At 48.8% G+C, this 27,431-nt stretch overlaps 1 protein-coding gene across 1 annotated transcript in view; it reads left to right on the forward strand.

The window, feature by feature from the left end:
- The window catches only part of skic2 (SKI2 subunit of superkiller complex), a gene marked incomplete at its 3' end in the record, with an annotated part of 42,366 nt that extends 14,944 nt beyond the window's left edge, over window positions 1-27,422 (forward strand). The window contains exons 9-22 of the mRNA XM_078207857.1: window positions 803-946; window positions 1,591-1,736; window positions 2,993-3,139; window positions 6,057-6,141; window positions 7,881-7,987; window positions 10,730-10,876; window positions 12,237-12,333; window positions 16,959-17,171; window positions 18,300-18,410; window positions 22,006-22,117; window positions 23,788-23,906; window positions 24,684-24,821; window positions 27,045-27,182; window positions 27,318-27,422. Of these exons, the coding sequence (XP_078063983.1) occupies window positions 803-946; window positions 1,591-1,736; window positions 2,993-3,139; window positions 6,057-6,141; window positions 7,881-7,987; window positions 10,730-10,876; window positions 12,237-12,333; window positions 16,959-17,171; window positions 18,300-18,410; window positions 22,006-22,117; window positions 23,788-23,906; window positions 24,684-24,821; window positions 27,045-27,182; window positions 27,318-27,422 (1,809 nt within the window). The remainder of the gene's footprint in view (window positions 1-802; window positions 947-1,590; window positions 1,737-2,992; window positions 3,140-6,056; window positions 6,142-7,880; window positions 7,988-10,729; window positions 10,877-12,236; window positions 12,334-16,958; window positions 17,172-18,299; window positions 18,411-22,005; window positions 22,118-23,787; window positions 23,907-24,683; window positions 24,822-27,044; window positions 27,183-27,317) is intronic.
- Between the last annotated feature and the right edge of the window lie 9 nt (window positions 27,423-27,431).

A 27,431-nucleotide genomic window follows, 5' to 3' on the forward strand; every position in this document is an offset into this window, starting at 1 on the left:
TTACTTGCGTGATTTCCAGACAAAACATACCATTCATAGAGAAGGAAAGGAGAGAGTGCAAAATGTAGTGTTACAGTTATAGCGAGGGTGTAGAGAAAGATCAACTTAATGCAAGGTAAGTTCATTCAAAAGTCTGACAGCAGCAGGGAAGAAGCTGTTCTTGAGTCGGTTGGTACGTGACCTCAGACTTCTGTATCTTTTTCCCGAAGGTGAAAGTGGGAATGTCCGGGGTGCGTGGGGTCCTTGTGTGTGGGGTCACAGGGATAGGGTGGAGGGGAGGGCTTGGGTGGGATGCTCTTTTGGAGACGCGCTGCAGACTTGATGGGCCAAATGGCTTCCTTCTGCACTGTGTGGATTCTATGATTCTATGCGTTCAAATCTCACCATGGCAGATGGTAGAATTTTAAATTCAAACAAAATCTGGAATGGAAACTGAGTCTCCATAAAGATTGCCATGAAATCAGTAATGGTGATCGCGAAGTGATCATCGATTGTTGTAAACCCATCTGATTGACGAATGTCCTTTCGGGAAGGAAATCCGACGTCCTTACCTGGTTAGCCTACATGCCATTGATGCTTAACTGCTCTCGAGGGCAAATAGGGATGGGCACCAAAAGCTGGCCTTTCCAGTGATGTCCATATCCCATGAGTATATAATTTTAAAAAATCCACTCTGCCTTTGTGTTGGGGGGACGGGGTCTGGTGAATGGGCATCCCAGGAAGGGGGCCACCACCGATAGCGCGGCAGTGAGGGTAAACAGCCCTCGAGTGTGAACAAGTCAATCTTTGTGTTTCTGCACAGGAGCTTAAGGTCACTTCTCAGCCTGAGCTGAGCAAACAGAAGGAGGCGAGGACCATCTTTGAGAAGGAGCAGTGGGCCGTCCCAGTCGACATCAGCACCCCCGTGGACGATTTCTACAAACGAATCCTGGATCCAGCTTTCAAAGTGAGAGGCCAGCCAGCACCCGCTCTCTGTTGTAGTCTCGCAATTGGATTTGAGCAGTTTGTGGAGGGAGCGCTTTGTGATCTGCTGTTGTGTTTGACCGAGTATAAAGCCGACTGCACACATCTCTTCCTCTGCACTGATGGGTCACGACTGAGGGTGCACTGCATAATCAGAGGGAGTGCTGCGCTGTTGGAGGGTCAGCGCCGAGGGAGTGCTGTGCTGTCAGGGACAGTACTGAGGGAGTGCCACAGTGTCGGAGGGTCAGTACGGAGGGAGGGCCGCACTGTCGGAGGGTCATGACTGAGGGAGTGCCACAGTGTTGGAGGGTCAACACTGAGGGAGCGCCGCACTGTCGGAAGGTCAGCACTGAGGGAGTGCTGTGCTGTTGGAGGGTCAGTGCCAAGGGAATGTTGCACTTATGGAGGGTCGATAATGAGGGAATGGGTCAGTGTTAAAGGAGTGCTGCACAGCCCACGTTGCAGTGTTGAGGGAGCACAGGATTGTTGAATATCGTGCGAGGTTGTGAATAGTGCTATATAAATCTGTATCTTTGATTTTCTCGGCCTGTTCCAATGACCGATATAAAAAACCCCATCCTCACTGGATTTTTATGCAATCACACTATGTTTTTCTCACTCCTTCAGTGGCCCTTCGAGCCGGACGTCTTTCAGAAGCAGGCAATCCTGCGCCTCGAGACCCACGATTCGGTGTTTGTGGCAGCCCACACATCAGCTGGCAAGACCGTCGTTGCTGAGTACGCAATCGCACTTTCGCAGAAACACATGACCAGGTGAGACTCTCAAAAGTAAAGCCAGCCTGATCAAACACCTCAGTGAGACTGATTCCTGATCTGAACTCGACTCCAGTCATTAATACTCCGATTCTCACATTTGTGGGTTCAAGTGTCCAGTTCAGACTCGTTCAAAATTCAGTTTATTACTTCCAGTGTCTATAATGAGGGAAGGTCAGTCCAGAGGGAGGGCTACGCTTTGGGAGGGTGAGTACTGAGGGAGCCCTGCACTGTCAGAGGGTCAGTACTGAGGGATCACTTGAGTCGCAAATCTGATTCAGCCCCGATTTTGCCTGCATTATACAGGTATTTGATCCTTCCAAAAGCAGGAACTGATTGGCACTGTTGATGAGGATATGGGAATTTTTGCACACTTGCTGTGCACGTACCTGGTTTGCCTCAGCTTTGATCTAAATGATCGTAAGTGAAACTACATCCCCCTTGCGTCCTAGTTGAAAGTCTGCTCTGAGCAGAAGCTGGTGGCACTGAGAATACTCAGCCTCTTTGTCCTGCTTCATAGTTTCATTATAATGGTTCTAGTATGTTCTGTAGGATCCCTACAGTGCCAAAAGAGGCCACCTGGCTCCAAGTCCACATCGACCCCCAGAAAGAGCATCACATCCAGGCCCTATCCCTGTAACTCCATGCATCGACCATGGCTAATACACCTAACCTACTCATCTTTGGACACTAAGGGGCAATTTAACATGGCTAATCCACCGGATCTACATCTTTGGACACCAAGGGACAATTTAGCATGGCTAATCCACTAACCTATGCATCTTTGGACACTAAGGGGCAATTTAGCATGGCCAATCCACCTAACTCGTACATCTCTGGACTGTGGGAGGAAACTGGAGCCCTCACAGGAAACCCACGCAGACACGGGGAGAACGTGCAGACTCCACACAGACAGTCACCCAAGGAATGGAACCCTGGTCTCTGGCACAGTGAGGCATCAGTACTAACCACTGTTGAGGAGGAGAAATTAGTTCACTCAAAGGGTTATGAATCTTGAGAGTTCTCTAGGCCAGGAGATTGGGAATGCTTCTTCATTGGGTATATTCAAGACTGGTACAGACAGAGATTTTGGCCTTGCCGGATTGTGGGAAGTGGGTGGGAAAGTGGGGCTATAGCTCAGCCATGATCATATGGAATGGTGGAGCAGACTCAAATGGCTCTGTTCCTGCCCCTGTTTCTTTATATTCTTTGACTGCGTCACTGCTCCTGCTAACGTGACCAAATTCTACCCACAGGACAATCTACACGTCGCCCATTAAGGCCCTGTCCAACCAGAAATTCCGGGATTTCAAGAACACATTTAAAGATGTTGGCCTTCTGACGGGAGATGTGCAGTTACATCCAGAAGCTTCCTGTCTGATAATGACGACAGAAATTCTCAGGTCTGTATCTCCTTTTCTTTGTTCTCACTTTCACACCTCCTCTGGTTTTTATCTCCTTCCCTCCTTTCATTTTTTTACACCCTCGTTCTCTATTCCCTCTCGGCCGGATCGTGGTCTTAAACCTCCCCCCAGCCCTGCCAACCTCCCAAACTACTTCACCAATGTCCTATTTGTCATCGTTATTTGTTCATTGATGGGATGTGCATGTCTCAGGCAAGGCCAGCATTTGTTGCCCATCCCTAATTGCCCTTGTGAAGAGCGTGGTGAGCTGCCGTCTCAAAGCATTGCAGTCCATGTGGTTGGCGTGGGTACACGCACCAGCTGATCTGCCAGCTTACCGCACAAAACTGCCCCCCCGCCCCTGACCACCAACGTCCACGGCGAGCCCCTGGACAATGTGGATCATTTCCCACACCTCAGGAGCCTCTTGTCAGCGCGAGCAGACATCAAGGATGAAATCCAGCGTCGACTCCAATGCCTCGGTGCAGACTTCGAGCGCCTGAGGAAGTGTTCAAAGACCAAGACCTCAAATCCAGCACCAAGCTCACGGTCTACAGAGCAGCTGTGGTCCCTGCTGTCCTGTAAACATCAGAAACATGGACAATGCACTTTGATTTGATTTATTATTATCACGTGTTACTATACAGTGAGAAGTATTGTTTCTTGTGCGCTATACAGACAAAGCATACCGTTCATAGAGAAGGAAAGGAGAGAGTGCAGAATGTAGAGTCACAGTCATAGCTGGGGTGTAGAGAAAGCAAGAGATTGAATTAAAGCATTGTTAGAAAGTTTCAAAGAGTTAGAATGAAGTTTTAGAAGATAAAACTTGAAGGTATGCTGGGCACAGCTTGCAAGACGTTGCCTCACTCCGGCGCCATCTTGAATGGTTGGCGAGGTACAGCAGACACCTCAAATCTCTGGAGACATATCACCAACATTGCCTCAGCAAAATCCTGCAAATCCACTGGCAGGGTAGGCGTGAGCGTCCTCTCCCAGGCCAATATCCCCAGCATCGAGGCACTGGTCAAGATCGACCAGCTGTGATGGGCCGCATTGCCTGACACAAGACTCCTGAAGCAAGTGCTGTACAGTGAACTCCGCAATGGCACTGGGAGAGCAGAGGAAATGCTACAAGGACTCTCCCCAAATAAATGCAACATTCCCCCATTGACATATGGGAATCGCTTGTCTTAGGACGCCCTGGGGAGGAAGCATCCGTGAAGGCGCCAATCACTTCGAACGTCACCGGGTGGAAGACGCAGAGGCCAAGCGTAAAGAGCTGAAAGAGAGCTCAGAATCCAGAGCATCCCACCCGCCAAACCTGCGGCAGAGTCTGCAGCTCCAGGATTGGACTATTCAACCACTGCAGAGCCCACCTCCCAGAGTGGAAGCAAGTTTTCCTCGACCCGGAGGGACTGCCAAAGAAGGAGAAGGGATTTGATGCTTCAGCTGATGCTGGGAGGCCGATTGAGTTTATTCTTTGGACAGTCACTGCCCTTGGCCTGATATAGATCTGGATCGGCTAGTGACAGGGTAAGTCGTCTGGATGGTGATAGTGGCATAGTAGCAATTTCACTGGACTAGTAATCCAAAGGCTCAGGCGAATGCTCTATGGAAATGGGTCCAAATCGCACCATGGCAGCCAGTGGATTTTAACATTCAATTCATAGATCTGAAACATGAAGCTAGTCTCAGTAACGGTGACCATGCTAAACGTCATCGATTTCTCCATTTGTCCTTTCGATAAGGAAATCTTCCAATTGGCACTTTATAGCATTCCAGACTCAACATTGAGTTCAACAACTTCAGATCATGAATCCTCTCCTCCATTTTCCTTTGTCCCAATGCCCCGCCCCTGCCCGTCTGTCATCTGTCACTTGTTCTTTCACAATTAACACATTCTGCTATCTTTTATACCACTAACAGCAGCATCTTTAGTCTTTAACACTCTCTTTGTCTTGTACACATTTCTCATAGAATCCCTACAGTACAGAAAGAGGCCATTCGGACCATCAAGCCTGCACCATTAACAATCCCACCCAGGCCCTACTCCGTATTTACCCGGCTATTTACCGCCTGACACTAAGAGGCAATTTCTCATGGTCAATCCACCTAACCTGAACATCTTTGGAGTGTGGGAGGAAACCGGAGCACCCGGAGGAAGCCCACACAGACATTGGGAGAACGTGCAGACTCCGCACAGTCAGCAGAGGCCGGGATTTGAACCTGGGTCCCTGGCGCTGTGAGGCAGCCGTGCTAACCACTGTGCCACCCATATGTAGCTCCTAGTTCCCACCTATCTCTGACCTTCCACTCTGCTCCACCCCCTCTTAAACAGTATTCAATCCATGATATTTCACTCTCTCTGAAGGGGAGTAGTACAAACTCAGCACTAACTCTGTTTCTCTCTCCTCAGATGTTGCCTGTGTTGCTGAGTTTTTCCAGCATTTTCTCTCTTATTTCAGATTTCCACATTTGGAGTGGTTTACTTTTATTATAATCTGCCATCGTTACCTGGTCTGGACTACATATGACTTCAGACCCACAGCAATCTGGCTGACTCTTAACTACTGTTATATATTGAAAAGGGTTGCAGGTTGCTTTAAGAGCTAATCACAGTATTTGATAGTGCTGTTGTTAGTGTGTGCGCTCAGACTGCTGTTTTACTTTCAGTCTTATATTCTGAAGCAGAGGCAAAGAGCAGCTCTTCAATAAAACCTGTTGCGTGTTTGTTTGAATCTACATGTGCAAACTAAGTCTGGTCTTTTTTTTCTGTTAAAATCTACAATATAATAAGGACACTATAATGACCCTCTTCAATAACCTTGCCCACAACTCAGTTCAAGGGCAATGAGGTATGGAACACACACCGGTGACACTCGCATTCCCTGTGACTCTGTAACTTTCTCCCCCGCAGGTCCATGTTATACAATGGCTCGGATGTTATTCGTGATCTTGAATGGGTGATATTTGATGAGGTTCACTATGTCAATGATGCCGAGGTAAGGCTAACCCTCAAGTTTTGATTTGATTTGATTGATTGTCACGTGTAATGGGATGCAGTGAAAAGTATTCTTTCTTGCTTCTATACAGACAAAACATACCGTTCATAGAATAGAGAGAAGGAAAGGAGAGGGTGCCGAATTTAGTGTTAGAGGCATACTAAGGTGTAGAGAAAGATCAGCTTAATATATGGTAGATCCATTCAAAAGTCGGATGGCAGCAGGTTTTAAACTCCCCTTTCTTTGGGAAAAGATATTGACTATCTAGCTGATCTGTGCCCCTAATTTTTTTTATAGACCTCGATAAGATCACCCCTCAGCCTTCTACGCTCCAGAGAAAAAAGTCCCTTATCACTCAAACCATCAAGTCCCGGTAGCATCCTAGTTGATTTAATTTATTATTGTCACAGGTACTGCTATACAGTGAAAAGTATTTTTTCTTGCACATTTTCCAGACAAAGCATACCATTCATGGGATTGAGGGTGATTTAGTGGTTTGGAGTTTAATGTGGAAAAGTGTGAGGTGATTCACTTTGGAAGGAGTAACAGGAATACAGAGTACTGGGCTAATGGTAAGATACTTGGTAGTGTGGATGAACAGAGGGATCTGGGTGTCCATGTGCATAGATCCCTGAAAGTTGGCACCTAGGTTGATAGGGTTGTTAAGAAGGCGTACGGTGTGTTAGCTTTTATTGGTCGAGGGATTGAGTTTCGGAGCCAGGAGGTCATGCTGCAACTGTACAAAACTCTGGTGCGGCCGCATTTAGAGTATTGCGTACAGTTCTGATCGCCGTATTATAGGAAAGATGTGGAAGTGTTGGAAAGGGTGCAGAGGAGATTTACCAGGAAGTTGCCTGGTATGGTGGGAAAATCGTATGAGGAAAGGCTGAGGGGCTTGAGGTTGTTTTCGTTAGAAGAAGGTTAAGAGGTGACTTAATAGAGGCATACAAGAGGATTCGATAGGGTGGATAGTGAGAGCCTTTTTCCTCGGATGGTGATGGCTAACACGAGGGGACATAGCTTTAAATTGAGGGGTGAGAGATATAGGACAGATGTTAGAGGGAGGTTCTTCACTCAGAGAGTAGTAAGGGCGTGGAATGCCCTGCCTGCAGCAGTAGTGGACTCGTCAACATTAAGAGCATTCAAATGGTTATTGGATAAACATATGGATGATATTGGAATAGTGTAGATTAGAGGGGCTTTAGATTGGTTCCACTAGTCGGCGCAACATCGAGGGCCGAAGGGCCTGTACTGCGCTGTTATGTTCTATGTTCATAGCGTGCTTAGAGGAGATGAAAAGGAAAGGGTGCAGAATGCAGTGTTACAGTCGTAGCTAGGGTGGAGAGAAAGATCAGCTTAATATGAGGTAGGTCCATTCAAAAGTCTGATGGGAGCAGGGAAGAAGCTGTTCTTGAGTTGGATGGTATGTGCCGTCAGATTTTTGGATCTTGTTCCCGACGGAAAATGGAAGAGAGAATGTCCGGGGTGCGTGGGGTCCTTGATTATGCTGGCTGCTTTTCCAAGGCAGCGGGAAGTATAGATGGAATCAGTGGATGGGAGGCTGTGTTTGAGTGATGGACTGGGCTTCATTCACAACTTTTTTCTGATTTATTGCGGTTAGTGGAATCTTGCTGTGTGAAAACTGGCAACCGAGTTTCCAACTTCAAGAAGTGCTTCGTTGTCGTTAAAGGTTGCGCAAGGTGCTATGTAAACGCAAGTCTTTTTTTTCCTCCTGGCAGAGAGGTGTTGTATGGGAGGAAGTGCTGATCATGCTTCCAGACCACGTGAACCTTATCCTTCTGAGTGCCACAGTCCCCAACACCCTGGAGTTTGCCGACTGGATCGGGTGAGCCATTTACTTCTAAAGCTGCGACTGCCTCCTGGGCCTTTTCCTGCTCTTTCAGAGCCCACGCACCCAAGGGCGATCCAGAAGGAGAAGGGCTAGTTGGGTTGGGACGGCGAGACACTGGTTAGATTTAAAAGCAAATCTAAAGGAAACCTTAATATCTGTCGAGAAAACGGGTTCTTGATTTATCAGGACTAGCCAGATGTTTTGGTAAAGACTTCGATGTGCCGGGTGTTTCCATAGATCTTTATTTAGTGCGTTGCTCTGAAAGGGGCCCCTTTGTTAAAATGCAGAGTCTAGATTTATTACACTTGAACTGATGTCGGATTTTGCAGAATCCAATAAATGCAAAGCCCATCTGGTTCACCTCCTACCATCCCAGCATGTTACAGTGATGATGGAGTTGTTGACTAGTCGTAGCATTCGGTCTCTTTATTATTAATCAGCCCACAACAGACTTTGACAAGAGATGAGGAAATCCATCCCTGGTGGAGAGCCCCGGGAACCGGAAGTCTAAACTTGCCTGTTGGCGCCGAGCTTGCGACACTTCGCATTGTTGAATCAAGCAGGAGGAGGCCATTCGGCCCCTCGAACCTGCTCTGCCATTCAATACGTTCATGGCTGATCATCTCCGCTTTCCCACTCCCTGTGACCCTCGATTTGCTTAGTGCCCAAGAATCTTATCGATCTCCGTCTTCGATTTACTCAATGACGGAGCAGCTGCAACTCCCTGAGTTAGATAATTTGTAAGGTTCACAACTCTGAGTGAAGAAATTTCTCCTCATCTCTGTCCAAAATGGCTGACCACTTATTCCGAGGCGCTGCCCCATGTTCCAGATTCCCCAGCCAGGGTAATTGAACTCTCAGTTGTGCACCCTGTCAAGCCACTTCACAATCTTGTATGTTTGAATGATTTCACCTGTCTTTCCTTTAAACTCCAAGGATTATAGACCTGGTCGAGCAATCCTTCCTCGTCGGAAAATTCCCTCATCCCGAGAGTCGGCTTGTTGAACCTTTGTTTTTCTCTTTCTAAGTATATTCTTCCTTGGATAAGGGTGTACTTAATTATCCTTACACCTTCATACCCTCCACCATTGACGGAGTGGCAGCAGGTTGTAATGTCTAGTTCTGCAATAACTTGCTCAAGGTCCTTTCGATGGTCCTACCCACTCCTACCCCCTCCTCAACCTCTACCACTCAGAAGGCCAAAGGCTGTAGTGCCGTGTACACACTACTTCACAATAGTTTTAAGAACACAGGAGCTGTAGTGGACCATTTGGCCCTTTGAACCTGCTCCATCTTTGACCTCAAAGCCACCTTCGCACACTTTCGCCATATCTCTTAATTCCCTTACTATCCACTATCCCTTACTACGCACTACTGCCTCACGGCACTAGGGACCCGAGTTCCATTCCCGGCTTGGGTCACTGTCTGTGTGGAGTCTGCACGTTCTCCCCGTGTCTGCGTGGGTTTCCTCCGGGTGCTCCGGTTGCTTCCCACAGTCTGAAAGACGCGCTGGTTAGGTGCATTGGCCGTGCTAAATTTTCCCTCAGTGTATCCAAACAGGCACCTGAGTGTGGCGACTAGGGGATTTTCACAGTAACTCCATTGCAGTGTTAATGTAAGCCTACTTGTGACTAATGAACTTTATCCAACTTTTAATTCCCCTACTTTACAAAAATCCGGTGCTGTCCTTAAACATTAGTTAATGACTGAACATCCACAGCCCTCTGAGATGAGGAATTCCAAAGATTCTTTGAGGAAATCAATTTCTCCCCTTCCTCCTCGGGTGCCACAGTGGTTAGCACTGCTGTCACTGTGTTGCCTGAGGAGAAGGAGAAATTGATGTGCAGGGACCCAGATTCGATTATGGCCTTGGGTCACTGTCTGTGTGGAGTTTGCACATTCTCCCCGTGTCTCTATGGGTTTGCTCTGGGTGCTCTGATATCTTCTCATGGTCCAAAGATGTGCAGGTAGGTGGTTTACCATGGTAAATGTGTGGGATTACGGATATAGTGTGGGCCTGGGTAAGAGTCAGTGCAGACTTCTTGATTTTGATTTGAGTTATTATTGTCACATGTATTAACATAGTGAAAAGGATTGTTTCTTGCACACTACACAGACAAAATATACCGTTCATAGAGAAGGAAACAAGACAGTGCAGAATGTAATGTTACAGTCATAGCTAGGGTGTAGAGAAAGGTTAACTTAATGCAAAGTAAGTCCATTCAAAAGTCTGACAGCAGCAGGGAAGAAGCTGTTCTTGAGTCGGTTGGTGCGTGACCTCAGACTTTTGTATCTTTTTCCCGACGGAAGAAGGTGGAAGAGAGAATGTCCGGGGTGCGTGGGGTCCTTAATTATGCTGGCTGCTTTGCCGAGGCAGCGGGAAGTGTAGACAGAATCAATGGATGGGAGGCTGGTTTGTGTGATGGATTGGGCTACATTCATGACCTTCTGTAGTTCCTTGCGGTTTTGGTCAGAGCAGGAGCCATAGCAAGCTGTGATACAACTGGAAAGAATGCTTTCTGTGGTGCATCTGCAAAAATGGTTCATGCACGATAGGGATTCAACGGATTCAGATTTTATACTTCCTACTTTCCCACACGCCCCCCCGCACTGGTACCAAAGGTGTAGTCTCTATCTACTGTTTCAATGTTTGCACTCTTCAAATCTCTTTATTCACTGGCACCCAAGAGGCAGCTTCTGACCCCGGGTTCTTGTTGCACCCCCTTCCCTCTGCAGGAGGATAAAGCAGAAGAAGCTTTACGTGATCAGCACCATGAAGCGGCCGGTGCCCCTGGAGCACCATCTGTACACGGGCAACAGCCAGAAAACACAGAACGAACTCTTCCTGCTGGTCGATGCTCAGGGGAATTTCCTCACCAAAGGGTGAGTGCAGTCTGGGTGCGGTGGGTGTACTGCGGTGTGTTCCGGGTGCATGTTTGTTTGTGAGGTGTTTCATTCCAATGACTGTTTCCATTTCTGGAAAAATGGCATATACTGTTGAAGCTTTTTGTCATGCACTCATCAGGACAACTTGCAAGAATATGAAGTTATAAAAGTAACAATTGATACTGCATGTGAAGAGAGTGCTGATTGGTTGGCAAGTGGACTCTGCTTGGGAAGGGTATTGCCAGGTTGAATGCATCGGTTAACTGCTAACTGACAGTTACCGCAGACAGAAAGAACAGTGCACTCATTGCGCCTTTTTCAACCAGACAGAGTAGGCGACAGCCATTTCCTGGTTCGTTACCCAGGACAATGCCTTGAACAGTCAGAGTCAACCTACTGGTTTGAATTTAATCAAAACATTTACACTTCTGATTCAGAAAGTAGAGTGTTCGAGACTTGAGCACGAAATGAAGGCTGACACTGCCAGTGTAGTACTTGGGAAATATTGTCTTGTCGGAGAGTCAGTGGTGAGGGACCGCAGTACTGTCTCCGGATCAGTCGTGAGGGAGTGCCGCACTGTCACAGAGGGCCAGTGCCGAGGGAGCGCCGCGCTGTGGGAGGGCGGGCGCCGAGGGAGCGCCGCGCTGTGGGAGGGCGGGCGCCGAGGGAGCGCCGCGCTGTGGGAGGGCGGGTGCCGAGGGAGCGCCGCGCTGTGGGAGGGCGGGCGCCGAGGGAGCGCCGCGCTGTGGGAGGGCGGGCGCCGAGGGAGCGCCGCGCTGTGGGAGGGTGGGTGCCGAGGGAGCGCCGCGCTGTGGGAGGGACCTCCTGTTGGTTGTAAACGTGTTGGATGGTCGGGGAGAGTAGCAGGGGGAGTCCCCCTCCAGTGTCTTCGCCAACAATTATCCCTCAATTAACATTATAAAGTCCATTGCGTGTTCATTATCACATTGCTCTTTGTGAGAATATACTGGATGAAAATTGGCTGCTGGGTTTCCTAAACTACAACAGTAGTGATGACACCTAATGATAAAAATACTGAATCGGCTGTTCAAAAACCCTGCGACATCTAAGGGTTGAGCGGTGCTAGATAAGTGCATGTTTTTCTTTATCTCAATTCTGTGCATTCTGCTCACACCCAGTACCCTTTCCAATCAACTCTTCTGCTTATAAGCTTCTTGCTCCTGTATATTCTTACACTTCATTGCAATCTGTATAATATGGGAATAACCATCACTTCAGAAACCAGAGTTGGAATTCTCTATTCTGCTTTGTTAATTGGCTGGGCCTCACGTTGCTCAGTCTGTCCTCAGTACCCTCTCTGTTTTACTCTTGTCTCCCTCTTGCTGCTGATGTCCAGGTTCTACGCAGCAGTGGAAGCCAAAAAGGAGCGTGCCAGTAAGCATTCGCAGTCCTTTGGAGCCAAGCAGCCAGTCCATTACGGAGGCTCCAGTCAGGTGGGACTTTCTCCTCTCGGTAAAGAACACCCGCTCATTTGTCCTTCATAAAATGTTTCATCCGGTCTCTGTGCTGCACCGTCAGTTTCGGGGCTGCAGGGAGAGGGAATGGGCTGGGGTCAGGGAGCTTGGGGAGAGTGGATGGAGTGGGAGCTTGGGGAGTGGAGTTGGAGAGGTGGTGTGGGGATTGAGGATGGAGCGGGAGCACGGGGGGGGGGGGGGGGGGGAGAGAGGGGGCGCGTGGGGGGGAGGGGCAAGGGCTGGAGCAAGTGGCTGGAGAGAGGGGCTGGTAAGTTGGGGCTCAGTGAGGAGTGGGGGTGGTGGGGCTGCTGGAGGGTTGTTGTTGGTGAGTGGAGGTTTATTGGAGAGGGGCAGAGAGGGATGTCGGGGGGGCGGGGAAAGGGAGTCAAGTAAAGGGGGCCAGGTCTGAAGCGGGAGTTTTTGAGGTTGGGGAAACCAGTGTATCAATTCGAATCTTTGGTTGAAGTTATCATTCTCTGATAAATCCGGATCGACTGCAACAGATTTGATGCGATGAGTTTAATCGAAGTTTAAGATGGAATATAACACACTCGAGGTACAACATGTATATAGAATGGTGACTGGAACTGATTCTCGGGCCTGATTGGATGGGGTGGCTGCCCAGTGCAAACTCTGTTCTCTCATTTTTGGGTGCCTCACATCTTCGCCACCTCCAACAGGAATGCCTGAGTTTACTGAACTCTCCATCTCTTACCATTTCTTTTCGGGAGTGTTCTGTGATGGATTATTGACAAAGCCTTTCTGCCCTATCAAGATTTACTTTATCAGCAATACCCCCATAAGGTGTCTAGCCTTGGGTTGAAAAGCGCACCTTTAATATCACCCAGCTGCCATTAGCACCTTGAGCCTTTCCACGTGTTTCCTGTCACCAGTCAATTAACCTCATCCTTTCCCTATCCACTCAGCCAGTGACATTCCAATTCGGAGTGGCACGGTGATGCAGTGTTGAGCACTGCTGCCTCACGGCACCAGGAACCTGGGTTCGATTCCCGGCTTGGACCACTGTCTGTGTGGAGTTTGCACGTTCTCCCCGTGTCTGCGTGGTTTTCCTCCGGGTGCTCCAGTTTCCTCCCACACTCCAAAGATGTGAGGGTCAGGTGGATTGGTGATGCTAAATTGTCCTTTAGTTTCCAAAGGTGTGTAGGTTAGGGGGATTAGGAGGGTAAATGTATGGGGTTATGAGAATAGGGCGTGGGATGGGCCTGGGAAAGATGCTCTTTCAGAGAGCGGTGCAGACTTGATGGGCCGAATGACCTCTGTCTTCCCTGTAGAGATTCTGTGATTCTTTCCATCTTGAGTCATTTTATAGGGCATAAAACTAAAGGTTAGCCACTTTGACCGCTGAATAGATTCTTTGATTAATTGTCTCGTTTATTTTGCTCTTGGACTTTCTGGAAACCGCACTATATCAAGTATTGAACTTAGCACTTGCTTCAGTCAAAGTTCCTTTCCGTTGTTCCCTCATTTTTCTATCACCTTCTCACATCGATCCTATTCCAGGCTGCAACACCTACTTGAGCTCCTCATGCCAGTAACTCTCCCAGGGTGTAGAGAGTGGTGTAGTACCACTCGACTCTAATGATGCAGAGATAAATGCTCTGGGGACGGGATGGTGGGATTTGAATTCCGTTATAAAATATAATGCTATTTTTAATCTAGTGTGAAATAAAATGCTGATTTTGGTTAATCTCCAACTGTCACCTATTGTTGTAAATGCCATCTGGTTCATAAGAACTCAGAAAGAGTAGGCCATCTGGCCCCTCGAGCCTGCTCCACCATTCAATAAGATCATGGCTGATCTTTTTGTGGACTCAGCTTCACTTACCCTCCTGCTCACCTTAATTCCTTTACTGTTCAAAAATTTATCTATCCTTGCCTTAAAAACATTCTGAGGTAGCCTCAACTGCTTCACTGGGCAGGGAATTCCACAGATTCACAACCCTTTGCGTGAAGTTCCTCCTCAACTCAGTCCTAAATCTGCTCTCCCTTATTTTGAGGCCATGCCCCCTAGTTCTAGTTTCACCCACCAGTGGAAACAACTTCCCTGCTTCTATCTTATTTATTCCCTTCATAATTTTACATGTTTCTATAAGATCTCCCCTCATTCTTCTGAATTCCAGTGAGTATAGCCTCAGTCTCTCCTCATAAGCCAACCTTCTTAACTTCGGAATCAACCTAGTGAATCTCCTCTGTACCCCCTCCAGTGCCAGTATATCCTTTCTCAAGTAAGGAGACCAAAACTGTACACACTACTCCAGCTATGACCTCACCAGCACCTTATACAGCTGCAACGTAACCTCGCTGTTTTTAAACTCCATTCCTCTAGCAATGAAGGACAAAATTCCATTTCCCTTCATACTTTACCTGCTGCAAACCAACTTTTTGTGATTCATGCACATGGACACCCAGATCCCTCTGCACATCCGCATGCTGCAATTTTTTACCATGACTCCATTTTGCTGTTATTCCTACCAAAATAAATGAACTCTCACTTACCAACATTGTACTCCATCTGCATGACCCTTGCCCACTTACTTAGACTATCTATATCGCTTGGCAGACTTTGTGTCCTCTGCACACTTTGCTCTGCCACTCATCTTAGTGTCATCTGCGAATTTTGACACGCTACACTTGGTCCCCAACTCCAGATCATCTATGTAAATCGTAAACAATTGCAATCCCAACACTGATCCCTGAGGCACACCACTAGTCTCTGATCGCCAACCAGAACAACACCTATTTACCCCCACTCTTTGCTTTCTGTTAGTTAGTTCACTAATGTCCTTTAGGGAAGGAAATCTACCGTCCTCTTACCTCGTCTGGCCTGCATGTGACGCTAAATCCACAGCAAAGTGGTTGGCTCTTAACCGACCTCTGCCCCACTGAGTTCAAAGGCAATTAGGGATGGGCAACAAATGCTGGCCTTGGTAGTGACGCCACACTCCATGAAAAACAAATCCCCCACCTCCTGCCCACGCACTTTTTACAGGGTGGTCAACCTTCATCAAAGTTCACAAAGTCCTGAGCCACTTATTGCACCATTTTCCTGTAAAACATCTGATGGGTGCAGTTGCACAAGTCTCTTGGCACAGGGATTGTTGACGGATTAAATATCAGCAGGACAGTAGCATACCAAGCATTTCTGCACAGATTTGCATGGTATAAGATGTCAATCAAGCAATCTCAGAGCCTTCAATTATCCCAGGGAAAAACCGCCTTCCCTCACCCCACATCTCTTTGTTATTTTTCCAGGGCAACGGAATCTGAACAGCTTCCAGTAAACTGAAACTTACAGCATTAACTGAATCCATTACCTATTACAGGGTCATTCTATATGTACATATCTCTCTCATGCACACATGCAGAGCTGTGTGCGTGCACCTCCCCTCACCCGCAGAGGTGCGTGTACACACATCCTCGCATGCAGAGGTGCACACCCTCGCACATGCGGATGCGCGCACCCACGTGCTCAGAGGTGTGCACCCATGCGCCCTGCCACACGTGCCGAGGTGCCCGCCCATGAGCATGCCGAGGTGCCCATCCCGATACACATACACACATTCAGACATGCGTACAGATGCAGACATGCGTATAGGCACACACACCACATTGTTGGTTCCCAGCACAAGGGAGAGAGGTTGGAAGGGGTGATGGTCCAGGGAGAGGGGGCTTTATGGTGTAGGGGAAAAGCGAGATGGGGCCAGGAAGAAGGACTTTAGAGAAGATGGCCGGGGAGAGGTTAAGGAGCGATGCGTTGAGTGCAGGAGTAAGGGAGAGGGCTTGGATTTGCGGGGATGGAGGAAGCGGTTGGTTGGTGAGGAGGGCTGCTGTGTGGGGTGGGGATTGAGAGATGGGTGGCAGAGGAGAGTGGCCAGGGAGAGAGTAGGGGCTTTGAGCTGAGGTGGAGAAGAGGAAGGAAGTTGTTTGGCGGTGGGCGCAGTTGAGGAGATGGTGGTTGGAACCAGGGAGTTTGAGCCAGGCAGCTCGAGGTGCCAAGCTTCAGAAAGTGGCATTGACCCAGGTAGAGAATGTAACACCTGAACTGTAATATAAAATAGCAGCACACAGTCCTTACAGATTACCTGGGGACAGTTTCTGAGGAGAGCAGGGAGATTCCGAGCAGGAGACGGGAATAATGCCCATCCCTCCCATCATTCCCAGATTGCGTTTGTTAATGCTTTTTAAATCGGGTGGATATCACTTGATCAGCCAAGCCCCATCACCATAGAATGCCAAAGGAGGCCGTTCAGCCCATCGAGTCTGCACCGACCACAATCTCACCCAGGCCCTATTCCCGTAACCCCATATATTCACCCTGCTAATCCCCCTGACACTAAGTGCAATTTATCACGGCCAATCCACCTAACCCGCACATCTTTGGAGTGTGGGAGGAAACCCACGCAGACATGGGGGGAATGTGCAAACTCCACACAGACAGTGACCCGAGGCCGGAATTGAACCTGGGTCCCTGGCGCTGTGGGGCAGCATTGCTAACCACTGTGCCACCGTGCCGCCCATGCGATCGAGCAGCCTGCACCCTCTGTGCAAGTCTCTGATATCTCTCTGCATTTCCTCGGCTGCAGGATAAGAGCGTCTGGCTATCCTTGATTGACATGCTTCGGAAGAAAGACAGCCTTCCCATCGTGGCATTCACCTTCTCGCGGAACCGTTGCGATGAGAATGCCAACATGCTCACCACCGTCGACCTCACCAGCACCGTGGAAAAGAGCGAGATCCACATTTTCTTCCAAAAGTGCATCTCCCGGTTAAAGGGCACAGACCGAGAGCTCCCACAGGTAAATGGCGATGCGGAGTGGCATGGGACTGTGACTTTAAATCTTGATGCAGTGAGATCAGATGGTACCATACTCCCCTGGAATGCTCAGTGTCACTTTAACTTTGGAAAATGAGGATGTACCTTCAAACTTTTACACTGATTTATTATTGTCAAATGTATTGGAATACAGTGTAAAGTATTGTTTCTTACAAAGCATGCCGTTCATAGAGTACATAGGGGAGAAGGAAAGTAGAGAGTGCAGAATATAGTGTTACGGTTACAGGTATGGTGAAGAGAAAAATCAGTTTAATCAGCACTGGGGTGGTACAGTGGTTAGTACTGCTGCCTCACAGCACCAGGGTTCGATTCCAGCTTGGGTCACTGTCAGTGTGGAGTTTGCACGTTCTCCCCGTGTCTCCATGGGTTTCCTCCAGGTGCTCCGGTTTCTTCCCACAGTCCAAAGATGTGGACTGGCAATGCTAAATTGACCCAAGTGTCAGGGGGCCTAGGTAGGGTAAATGCATTGTGTTCTGGGGTAGGCGCAGTCTCGATGGGCCAAATGGCCTCCTTCTGCACTGTCGGATTCTAAGATTATATCCTCTGTACTGAATCTAGCATTCACACAGATACCAATCCACTCTGGGGGGTGTTCCAGATAGAGTTTGGTGTGTTTTATCAGATTGGTATCTGCTGTGTGAATGCTAGATTCAGTACAGAGGATAGAATCATAGAATCCAGCAGTGCAGAAGGAGGCCATTCGGCCCATCGAGTCTGCACCGACCACAATCCCACCCAGGCCCTATCCCTATAACCCCATGCATTTACCCTGCTAGTACCCCTGACAGTAAGGGGCAATTTAACACGGCCAATCCACCTAACCTGCACATCTTTGGACTGTGGGAGGAAACCGGAGCACCCAGAGGAAACTCACGCAGACACGGGGAGAATGTGCAAACTCCGCACAGACAGTGACCCGAGGCTGGAATTGAACCCGGGTCCCCTGGCGTTGTGAGGCAGCAGTGCTAACCACTGTGCCACCGTGCCATCCCATCGGTACTGAAATGTGCTCGGATAAATGCGCCCCTTCTGACGGATGTCCCTTTGCTCGATCCCATTAAAAAAATGACTTTCTGTTTGTGTCGGACAGGTACTGCAGATGGTCGCGCTACTGAAGCGGGGGATTGGTGTTCATCACAGTGGGATCCTTCCAATCCTGAAGGAGGTTGTTGAGATGCTCTTTACCAGGGGTTTAGTGAAGGTAAGACTTCAGAACATGTGGATAGTGGCTCTCCTCTTCGCAGAGCCTTCCTGCCCCGTGATGTTAACTGGGTGGCTTTCACTGGGCATCGCTGGGTGGTCCATCCCAAATTGCCTCTGAGAAGGTGGTGAAGGAGTTGTGGGGCAGGGAGAGGAATTAACGCTATAAATCCCTCAACGCAGCTCTGCAAGATCACAAAAAAAGCAAATCTATGTTCCAGCCTTCATTTCTTAAAGGAGGAGGTTTCTAAAGCAGAGTGAGGAGGTTATATTTGTATGCAGCCTTGTTTGCAGCGGACTTTGAAGTGCTGTGCTCAGTCCTGGTCTCCACATTACTCGAAGGATATTGAAGCATTCAGAAAATCGCTGAATCAATGTCACTGAAATTGTGAATGTGCTCCAATCGGGAAAGACTGGAACTGTTTCGTTCGCGAATCGGAGGGTGCAGGGCTTTCTGAATTTGATAGGGTGGAGACAGAGGGATTGCCTTGGCTTGTGGAGCATGAAGGCCCAAGTAAAAAATAGTCACCAATAAACCCAGCAAGGAATTGAAGAGGAACATCTTTCACCGGAGAGTGGTGAGACTGTGGTTCAAAGGGTGGCATGGTGGCACAGTAGTTAGCACTACCGCTTCACAGCGCCACGGACCCGGGTTCAATTCCAGCCTTCGCTGATTGCCTGTGTGGAGTTTGCATGCTCTCCCCGTGTCTCTGTGGGTTTCCTCCAGGTGCTCCGGTTTCCCCCCTCAGTCCAAAGATGTTCAGGATAGGTGAATTGGCCACGATAAATTGCCCCTTATTGTCCAAAGATGTGTAGATTAGGGGGATTAGCCATGCTGAATTACCCAGTATCCTGGGGGCTAACTAGGGGTTATGGGGATAGGACCTGGGTGGGGATTGTGGTCGGTGAAGATTCGATGAGCTGAATGGTCTCCTTCTGCACTGGAGGATTCTTTGATTCTATGTGCAGGTTGGGTGAATTGGCCATGCTAAATTGTCCCTTGGTGTCCCAAGATGTGTAGGTTTGGCGGATTAGTGGGGTAATGACGTTGGGTTATGGGGATAGGGCAGCGGGTGGGCCGGGATACGGTGCTGTCGGAGAGTCAGTGCAGACTCGATGGGCCCAATCGCCACCTCCTGCACTGCACAGACAATCCTGCATATCATTAGAGGGATTGACTCTTGTAAGGGGAGGCCTGAAGCACACAAGTGGATATGGGGGGGGATCCACTCGGGGAGGTGCAGCAAACACCAGTTAGACAAGATGGACCGAATGGGCTGTCCCTGAGCTGCACATTCTGAGTTCAATGTAAAGTTGAAGGGCACTGGCCACTGACCAGAGGTTAAATCTGTCTAAAACACTCGTCCAGCCTTCACTGGAGCACTGAATCCAAGTGGGATATGAAGACTATAGAGGAGCTGAGCTTGTTTTCTGTTGAGCAGAGAAAATGACTTGATTGAGGTGTTAAAAGTGACTGAAAGCTCGATCACCAAAGGGCACAGATTTCCGTCGATTGGCCAAAGAATAGGGACACCTCTTTTAAACAATGAGTAGATAGGATTTTCAGTGTGCTGCCCGAGAGTGTGCTGGAAACAGATTCTGAAGGGGATTGGATCAACACAGATGAAAAATGATTTGGGAAGAGCGAAGGAGTGGGACTGATTGGATTGCTTTTCAAAATCAGAATCCTACAGTGCAGAAGGACGCCATTCGGCCCATCGAGTCTGCACCGACCACAATTCCACCAGGGGCTATTCCCATAACCCCATGCATTTATCTTAGTTAGTCCCCCCTAACACTAAGCGACAATTTAGCATGGCCAATCCACCTAACACGCACATCTTTGGACTGTGGGAGGAAACCGGAGCACCCAAAAGAAACCCACGCAGACACTGGGAGAATGTGCAAACTCCACACAGACAGTGACCCAAGCTGGAAATCGAACCGGGTCCCTGGCGCTGTGTGACAGCAGTGCCTCACAGACTCAATTGGCTGAATAGCTTCCTTCAATGTTGGACAGTTATATTATTATGTGTCATCCACAGTGGGATTTCTTCTGGCTCGCACAGTAATGTGACTTTTGTTGTTCATTCAAGGGATGTGGGCGTCACTGGCTAGGCCAGCATTTATTGCCCATACCTAATTGCCCTTGAGAAGGTGATGGTGAGCTGCTTCCTTTAGCCACTGCAGTCCATGTGGTGTAAGAATGCGCCGTGAGGGAGGGTGTTCCAGGATTTTGACTCAGTGAAGGAATGATATATTTCCAAATTAGAATGGTCATGACTCTGAGGGGAACTTCCAGGTGGTGGAGTTGCTATTGTTTTTCTCGATTGTAATGCTCTTGGGTTTGAATGGTGCTGTCGAAGGAGCCTTGGTGAGTTTCTGCAATGCGTCTTACAGATGGTACACTTTGCTGCCGGTGTTGGAGGCGGTGAGTGTGTGTGTGGATGAGGTACCAGTCAAGTGGGGGCTGCTTATTCCTGGATAGTGTCAAACTTCTTGTGTGTTGTTGGAGCTGCACTCATCCAGGCAAGTGGAGAGTATTCCATCACACTCCTAACTTCATAGAATCCCTACAGTGCAGAAAGAGGCCATTTGGCCCATCGAGCCTGCACCGACAACAATCCCACCCAGGCCCTACTCCTGTAACCCTACACATTTACCCTGCTAATCCCCCTGACACTAAGGAGCAATTTAGCATGGCCAATCCACCTAACCTGCACATCTTTGGACTGTGGGAGAAAACCGGAGCACCTGGAGGAAACCCACACAGATAAGGGGAGAACATGCAAACTCCACATCGTCACCCGACGTCAGAATTGAACCTGGGTCCCTGGTGCTATGAGGAAGCAGTGCTAACCACTGTGCCTTGTAGACGGTGGACAGGCTTTGGGGAGTCGGGAGGTGGGTTACTTGCTGCAGGATTACCAGCCCCTGATCTGCTCTTGTAACCACAGTATTTATATGGCCAGTCCAGTTCAGTTTCTGGTCAATGGGATGATATGTTGATAATGGAGAATTCAACAATGGTTATGCCATTGAATGTTAGGGGGTGATGTTTGGATTCTCTCTTGTTGGAGATGGTCACTGCCTGGCCCATGTGTGGCATGGATGTTACCTTCCATTTGTCAGCTCAAGTCTGGATACTGTCCAGGACTTATTGCATTTGGATGTGGACTGTTTTAGTGTCTGAGGAGTCACAAATGATGCTGAACATTGTGCAGTCATCAGCGAATATCCTCACTCCTGATCTTGCGATGGAAGGAAGGTTATTGATATTGCAGGTGAAGTTGGTTGGGCCTAGCACACTACCCTGAGAAACTGGTACAGTGCTGTCCTGGAGCTGAGATGACCAATCTCCAGCAACCACAACATCTTCCTTTGTGTCCGTTTTCCCCCTGGTTCCCATTGATTCCAGTTTTGATGGGGCTCCTTGATGCCGCACTCAGGCAAACGCAGTATTGATGTCAAGGGCCGTCACTCATCTCACTGCTTGAACCAAGCGGCTCTGAGGTTGTCTTGATGCATTTCATAGCATTGTGTGCCTCAGTATTAACCGGAGTTGTGTGTGTTTTTTTTTTCCCCTTCCGCTGCAGATTCTCTTTGCAACGGAGACATTCGCAATGGGAGTCAACATGCCAGCCAGAACCGTAGTGTTCGACACCATCCGCAAACATGACGGGACAAACTTCCGAGACCTGACTCCAGGTGATGTGTGATGTAAATGCTTTCCCCCCATCCCCACCCCCTCCCTCCATGCCTCTTTCCTCATGCCCCTCTCCCCTGCAACTGCTGCAACTGGCCAAGGCCGCTTAGAGGATGCCTTTCAGAGCTGTGACCTCTACCACCTAGAATGACCAGGAAAGCAGCCACCGACAAGTTCCCTTTCAAAACTCAAACCATCCTGACTTGAAATGACATCAACGATATCATTGTTGCTGGGTCAAAAAACTGGAACTCCCTCCCGAACAGCACTGTGGGTGAACCACGTGGTCTGCAGTGGGTTCGAGAAGGCAGCTCTCCGCCACCTCCTCAAGTCCCCTGAAATAATAAGAAAACAATTTTGGGGGGTTTTCCACTTCCAACGGCACGGTAGCACAGTGGTTAGCACTGCTGCTTCACAGCTCCAGGGTCCCGGGTTCGATTCCCGGCTCGGGTCACTGTCTGTGTGGAGTTTGCACATTCTCCTCGTGTCTGCGTGGGTTTCCTCCGGGTGCTCCGGTTTCCTCCCACAGTCCAAAGATGTGCGGGTTAGGTTGATTGGCCAGGTTAAAAATTGCCCCTTAGAGTCCTGGGATGCGTAAGTTAGAGGGATTAGCGGGTAAAATATGTGGGAGTAGGGCCTGGGTGGGATTGTGGTTGGTGCAGACTCGATGGGCCGAATGGCCTCCTTCTGCACTGTAGGGTTTCTATGATTCTATGAACACTGACACACCATCCGTTATGGGTTCAATCGCTGCATAAAACATTTTTATCTTTATTCTTCCGGGTTGTGGGCCTCACTGGCTGGACCAGCATTTGTTGCCCATCCCTAATTGCCCCTTGAACTGAGCGGCTTGCTAAACCAGAGCGCAGTTAAGAGTCAACCATTGCTGTGGCTCTGGAGTCACATGTAGGCCAGACCAGGTAAGGACGGCAGGTTTCCTTCCCTAAAAGACATCAGATGGGTTTTTCCGACAATCGACAATGGTTTCATGGTCATCAGTAGACTCTGAATTCCAGATTTTTTTAATATACTGAATTCAAATACCACCATCTGCCGTGGCGGGATTCGAACCTGGGTCCCCAGAACATTACCCTGGGTCTCTGGATTTCCACCCAGTGACAATGCCACTGCAGCATGAAAGGAGGTGGTTTGGGCCCATCTCTTCTGTGCTAGCCCTTTGAAAGAACTTGGTTCCACAACGTCTGCTTCTTTGTCCTTGTAAGTGCCTCCGAGTCATCGAGTGGTCAGAGCACAGAAGGCGACCATTCTGCCCAACCTGGCTGTGCCAGTTAGTTAGTCTTCCACCTTTCCCCTAGCTCTGATTATTTTTTTCTCTTTTGATAAGCGAACTTCCTATTGAAAGCCACCATTGAATCTGCCAGCACTACAGCCATTCTGGATCCTTACCTGGTTTGCCTTGCATGTGGCTATAAACAAAGTGGTTGACTGCCCACTGAAATATCCAAACAAACACTTCAGTCTTTATGAAAGAGGCTCGGTATCACTTTCTCCAGGGCAATTGGGGACATGTGATAAACACCGGCCTTGCCAACAGCGTTCAGCATACTATAGGTTAACAAAGAAGAGCTCAAACCGAACCTTCACAACCCATCCTGACAATCTCAACCCCTTTCGGAACCTCTACCTGTGACACGTCTTGTTCTCGTTGCAGGCGAATACATTCAGATGGCAGGCAGAGCAGGACGGAGAGGTCTGGACACGACTGGGATGGTCATTATCCTGTGTAAGGGCGGGGTCCATGAGATGTCTGACCTCCACAAGATGATGTTGGTGAGAAAGGCAAACTGTCAGCTTGGCGGTGGGCGGGTGAGGGAGGGGTGAGTAGTAGATTCAAACTTCCTGATCTTTAGCCTGTTGTAAAGGATTCTTGCGTTGCGCAAGCAATTGAACAATATGTCCTGTCATCCAACACGTCGCCTCCATTGTGGGATCTTCCTGTGCAGATTGGCAGTCCTGTTGCCCTGTGAGCTTGGAACTTTGAAAGCCAATTCTCCTTGGCAGCTCCCGTGGCAGGTTAAAGATTGAGACTTAGAGGAGGTTCAATGTTGGTAGGTTACACGGTGGCACAGTGGTTAGCACTGCTGCCTCACAGCGCCAGGGACCCGGGTTCAATTACAGCCTCGTGTGACTGTGTAAAGTTTGCCTGCTCCCCCTGGGTTTCCAGTTTCCTCCCACACTCCAAAGATGTGTGGGTTAGGTTGATTGGCCATGCTAAAATTGCCCCTTAGTGTCAGGAGGACTAGCAGAGTAAATATGTGGAGTTACGGGGATAGGGCCTGGGTGGGATTGTTGTTGGTGCAGGCTCGATGCACTGCACTCCTCCTGCACTGTAGGGATTCTATGGATTCTGCACTATCAGATTTAAAGCATGCATCCAATGAGTTGGCCTTCATTTTTCTTCATGTCATTTCTCTGGACAGTTGTCCTTGAGTTTTTGCTCTCTCTCTGTCTCTCCCTCTCTTGAGTTCCCCAGATTACTTGTATTATCCAGAGAGCTGTGGCGTGCGGGTTGAATTCACCCCTCTTTCTGTGGATGTTGTTTTACAGGGTAAACCCACACTGTTGCAGTCTCAGTTCCGCCTGACGTACACCATGATCCTCAACCTGCTACGAGTGGAGGCACTCCGAGTGGAGGACATGATGAAGCGGAGTTTCTCCGAATTCCACACCAGGAAGGATGCCAAGGTACAATCACTAATTATTAGGGGAGGCGATGGCCTAGTGGTATTATCGCCAGACTATTAATCCAGAAACTCAGCTAATGTTTTGGAGACCCAGGTTCGAATCCCGCCACGGCAGGTAGTGGGATTTGAATTCGTGGGTGGCACAGTGGTTAGCAATGCTGCCTCACAGCGCCAGGGACGCGGGTTTGATTCCCGATTTAGGTCACTGCCTGTGCGGAGTTTGCACACTCTCCCCGTGTCTGCGTGGGTTTCCTCCAGGTTCTCCGGTTTCCTCCCACACTCCAAAAGACGTGTTGGTTAGGTGCATTGGCCATGCTAAATTCACCCTCTGTGTAGCTGAACAGAAGCTGGAGTGTGGCGACTAGAGCATTTTCACAGTAACTTCACTGCAGTGTTAATGTCAGCCAACTTGTGACTCTAATAAATAAACTTTAAACTGAATTAAAAAAAATACAGAACATCTTGAAACGATTTAGTGACTTAAAAGTATTTACATAGAAACATAGAAACATAGAAACCCTACAGTGCAGAAGGAGGCCATTCGGCCCATCGAGTCTGCACCGACCACAATCCCACCCAGGCCCTACCCCCACATATTTACCCGCTAATCCCTCTAACCTACGCATCTCAGGACACTAAGGGGCAATTTTTAACCTGGCCAATCAACCTAACCTGCACATCTTTGGACTGTGGGAGGAAACCGGAGCACCCGGAGGAAACCCACGCAGACACGAGGAGAATGTACAAACTCCACACAGACAGTGACCCGAGCCGGGAATCGAACCCGGGACCCTGGAGCTGTGAAGCAGCAGTGCTAACCACTGTGCTACCGTGCCGCCATTTACATGAAGGACCTTCAGAATTTTGTTCATGTATATTGTCTTGAGCAATATTGGGCTACGCTTCACAAGTCTGTCCCGACGCACCCATTCTTAAGCCTCAATCCTCAAGCTGACTATTCTTCCATGTCCTGCTTGTAGCTATCTACCTGCCATGGTGTGTCACACTCACCTGTCTTATGACATCCTCCCATATCCGTTAACAGCATCTAACTACACCTAGGACAACCCCTCTTTCTGCTACCCTCCCCTTTGCCTGCTCGGAAAGGTCTCGAGCTTTTCAGTTCACATCAAATGTCCTTTTCTCTTCTGGATGTCACTTTTTAGAATTCCTTTCCTCTTGCAATCTCAAGCAACTCGCCACTGGCTGTATGCAGAATTTTAGGGATATGCCGGACACCCATATTTCAAAAGCCTCCATTTCCATCCCCCACCTCTCCACCCACAGATCATTAATTATTGTCCAGGGCCTGGATTTTTAAGATTCATAAGAAATTAGGAATTGGCCCCTTGAGCCTGCTCTGCTATTCAACAAGATCATGGCTGATCTGAATGTAACCTCAGCCCCACATTGCTGCCTCCCTCGATAAACTTTCACTCCCTTGGTAATCAAGAATTTATCTCGCTCTGCCTTAAATATATTTAAGGCCTCTGCTTCCTTTGGAGGAAGAGAGTTCCAGAGGCTCACAACCCTCGGAGAAAATAAGTTCTCCTCATCTCCCTTTTAAATGAATGAGCCTTTATTTTTATAAAGTGATGCCTGGTCCTAGGCTCTCTCACTCCAGCATATAATTGCAAAGCGATCAGGGTGGGCGGGAAACCCACCCAAGGAATTATGCACTGACCCACTGCCTACAAGCAGCAGGAGTGTGCAAAGTTTTAGGCACAGGTTTCTGAGGCATACAGGAAAATCAATAAGATGCTGCGTTCTATTGATTTTATCTTTGTTACAAGCTTGAGTTTCCGTGCTGTTTGCAGGTGGATATCGTGAGAAGGTGTTGCTCAACCGCACCATCAACCTTAATCTTACTGAATGGCGGTGCACAGAGTGGCTCGGTGGCACAGTGGTTAGCACTGCTGCCTCTCAGCGCCAGGGACCCAGGTTCGATTCCCGACTTGGGTCACTGAGTGTGCAGATTCTGCACGTTCTCCCTGTGTCTGTGTGGGTGCTCTGGTTTCCTCCCACAGTCTGAAAGACGTGCTGGTTAGATGCATGCTAAATTCTCCCTCCGTGTACCCGAACAGGCGACTAGGGGATTTTCACAGTAACTTCATTGCAGTGTTAATGTAAGCCTTCTTGTGACACTAATAGATATAAAATAAAGAGCAGGCTGAAGAGCCTCCTGCGTGCCGTGTTTCTTATGTCACATCCTTGTGCTTGGCAGATATACGAACAGCAGATTCAGGAACTGACCAAGAAGCTGTCGAGCATGGATGAGGTGGAGTGCATCGGACAGCTGAGTGACTTGGAGCACTATTATAATGCAGTGCGGGAGCTCCTGTACACAAGAGACACTCTACAGGTAAAGGGTGATGAGACTTAGCAAGGACTCTCTACGTTTAATTATTGTTTGCTTTGCTGGCTTAATATCTCCACCCTCTCTCTCTCTCTCTCTTCCCCCCCCCCCCCCCCCCCCCCCCCCCGTCTCGTGTTACAGAAGAGGATCATGGAGTCGATGAGTGGATTCAAGGCTCTATCTGCCGGTCGAGTCCTGGTGGTTAAAACCCATCGTCACAAGAATGCACTGGGAGTGATCCTGCAGGTAGAAGGG

Source organism: Mustelus asterias, unplaced genomic scaffold (genome assembly GCF_964213995.1).
Source record: "Mustelus asterias unplaced genomic scaffold, sMusAst1.hap1.1 HAP1_SCAFFOLD_2802, whole genome shotgun sequence".
Classification (NCBI taxonomy): Eukaryota; Metazoa; Chordata; class Chondrichthyes; order Carcharhiniformes; family Triakidae; genus Mustelus; species Mustelus asterias.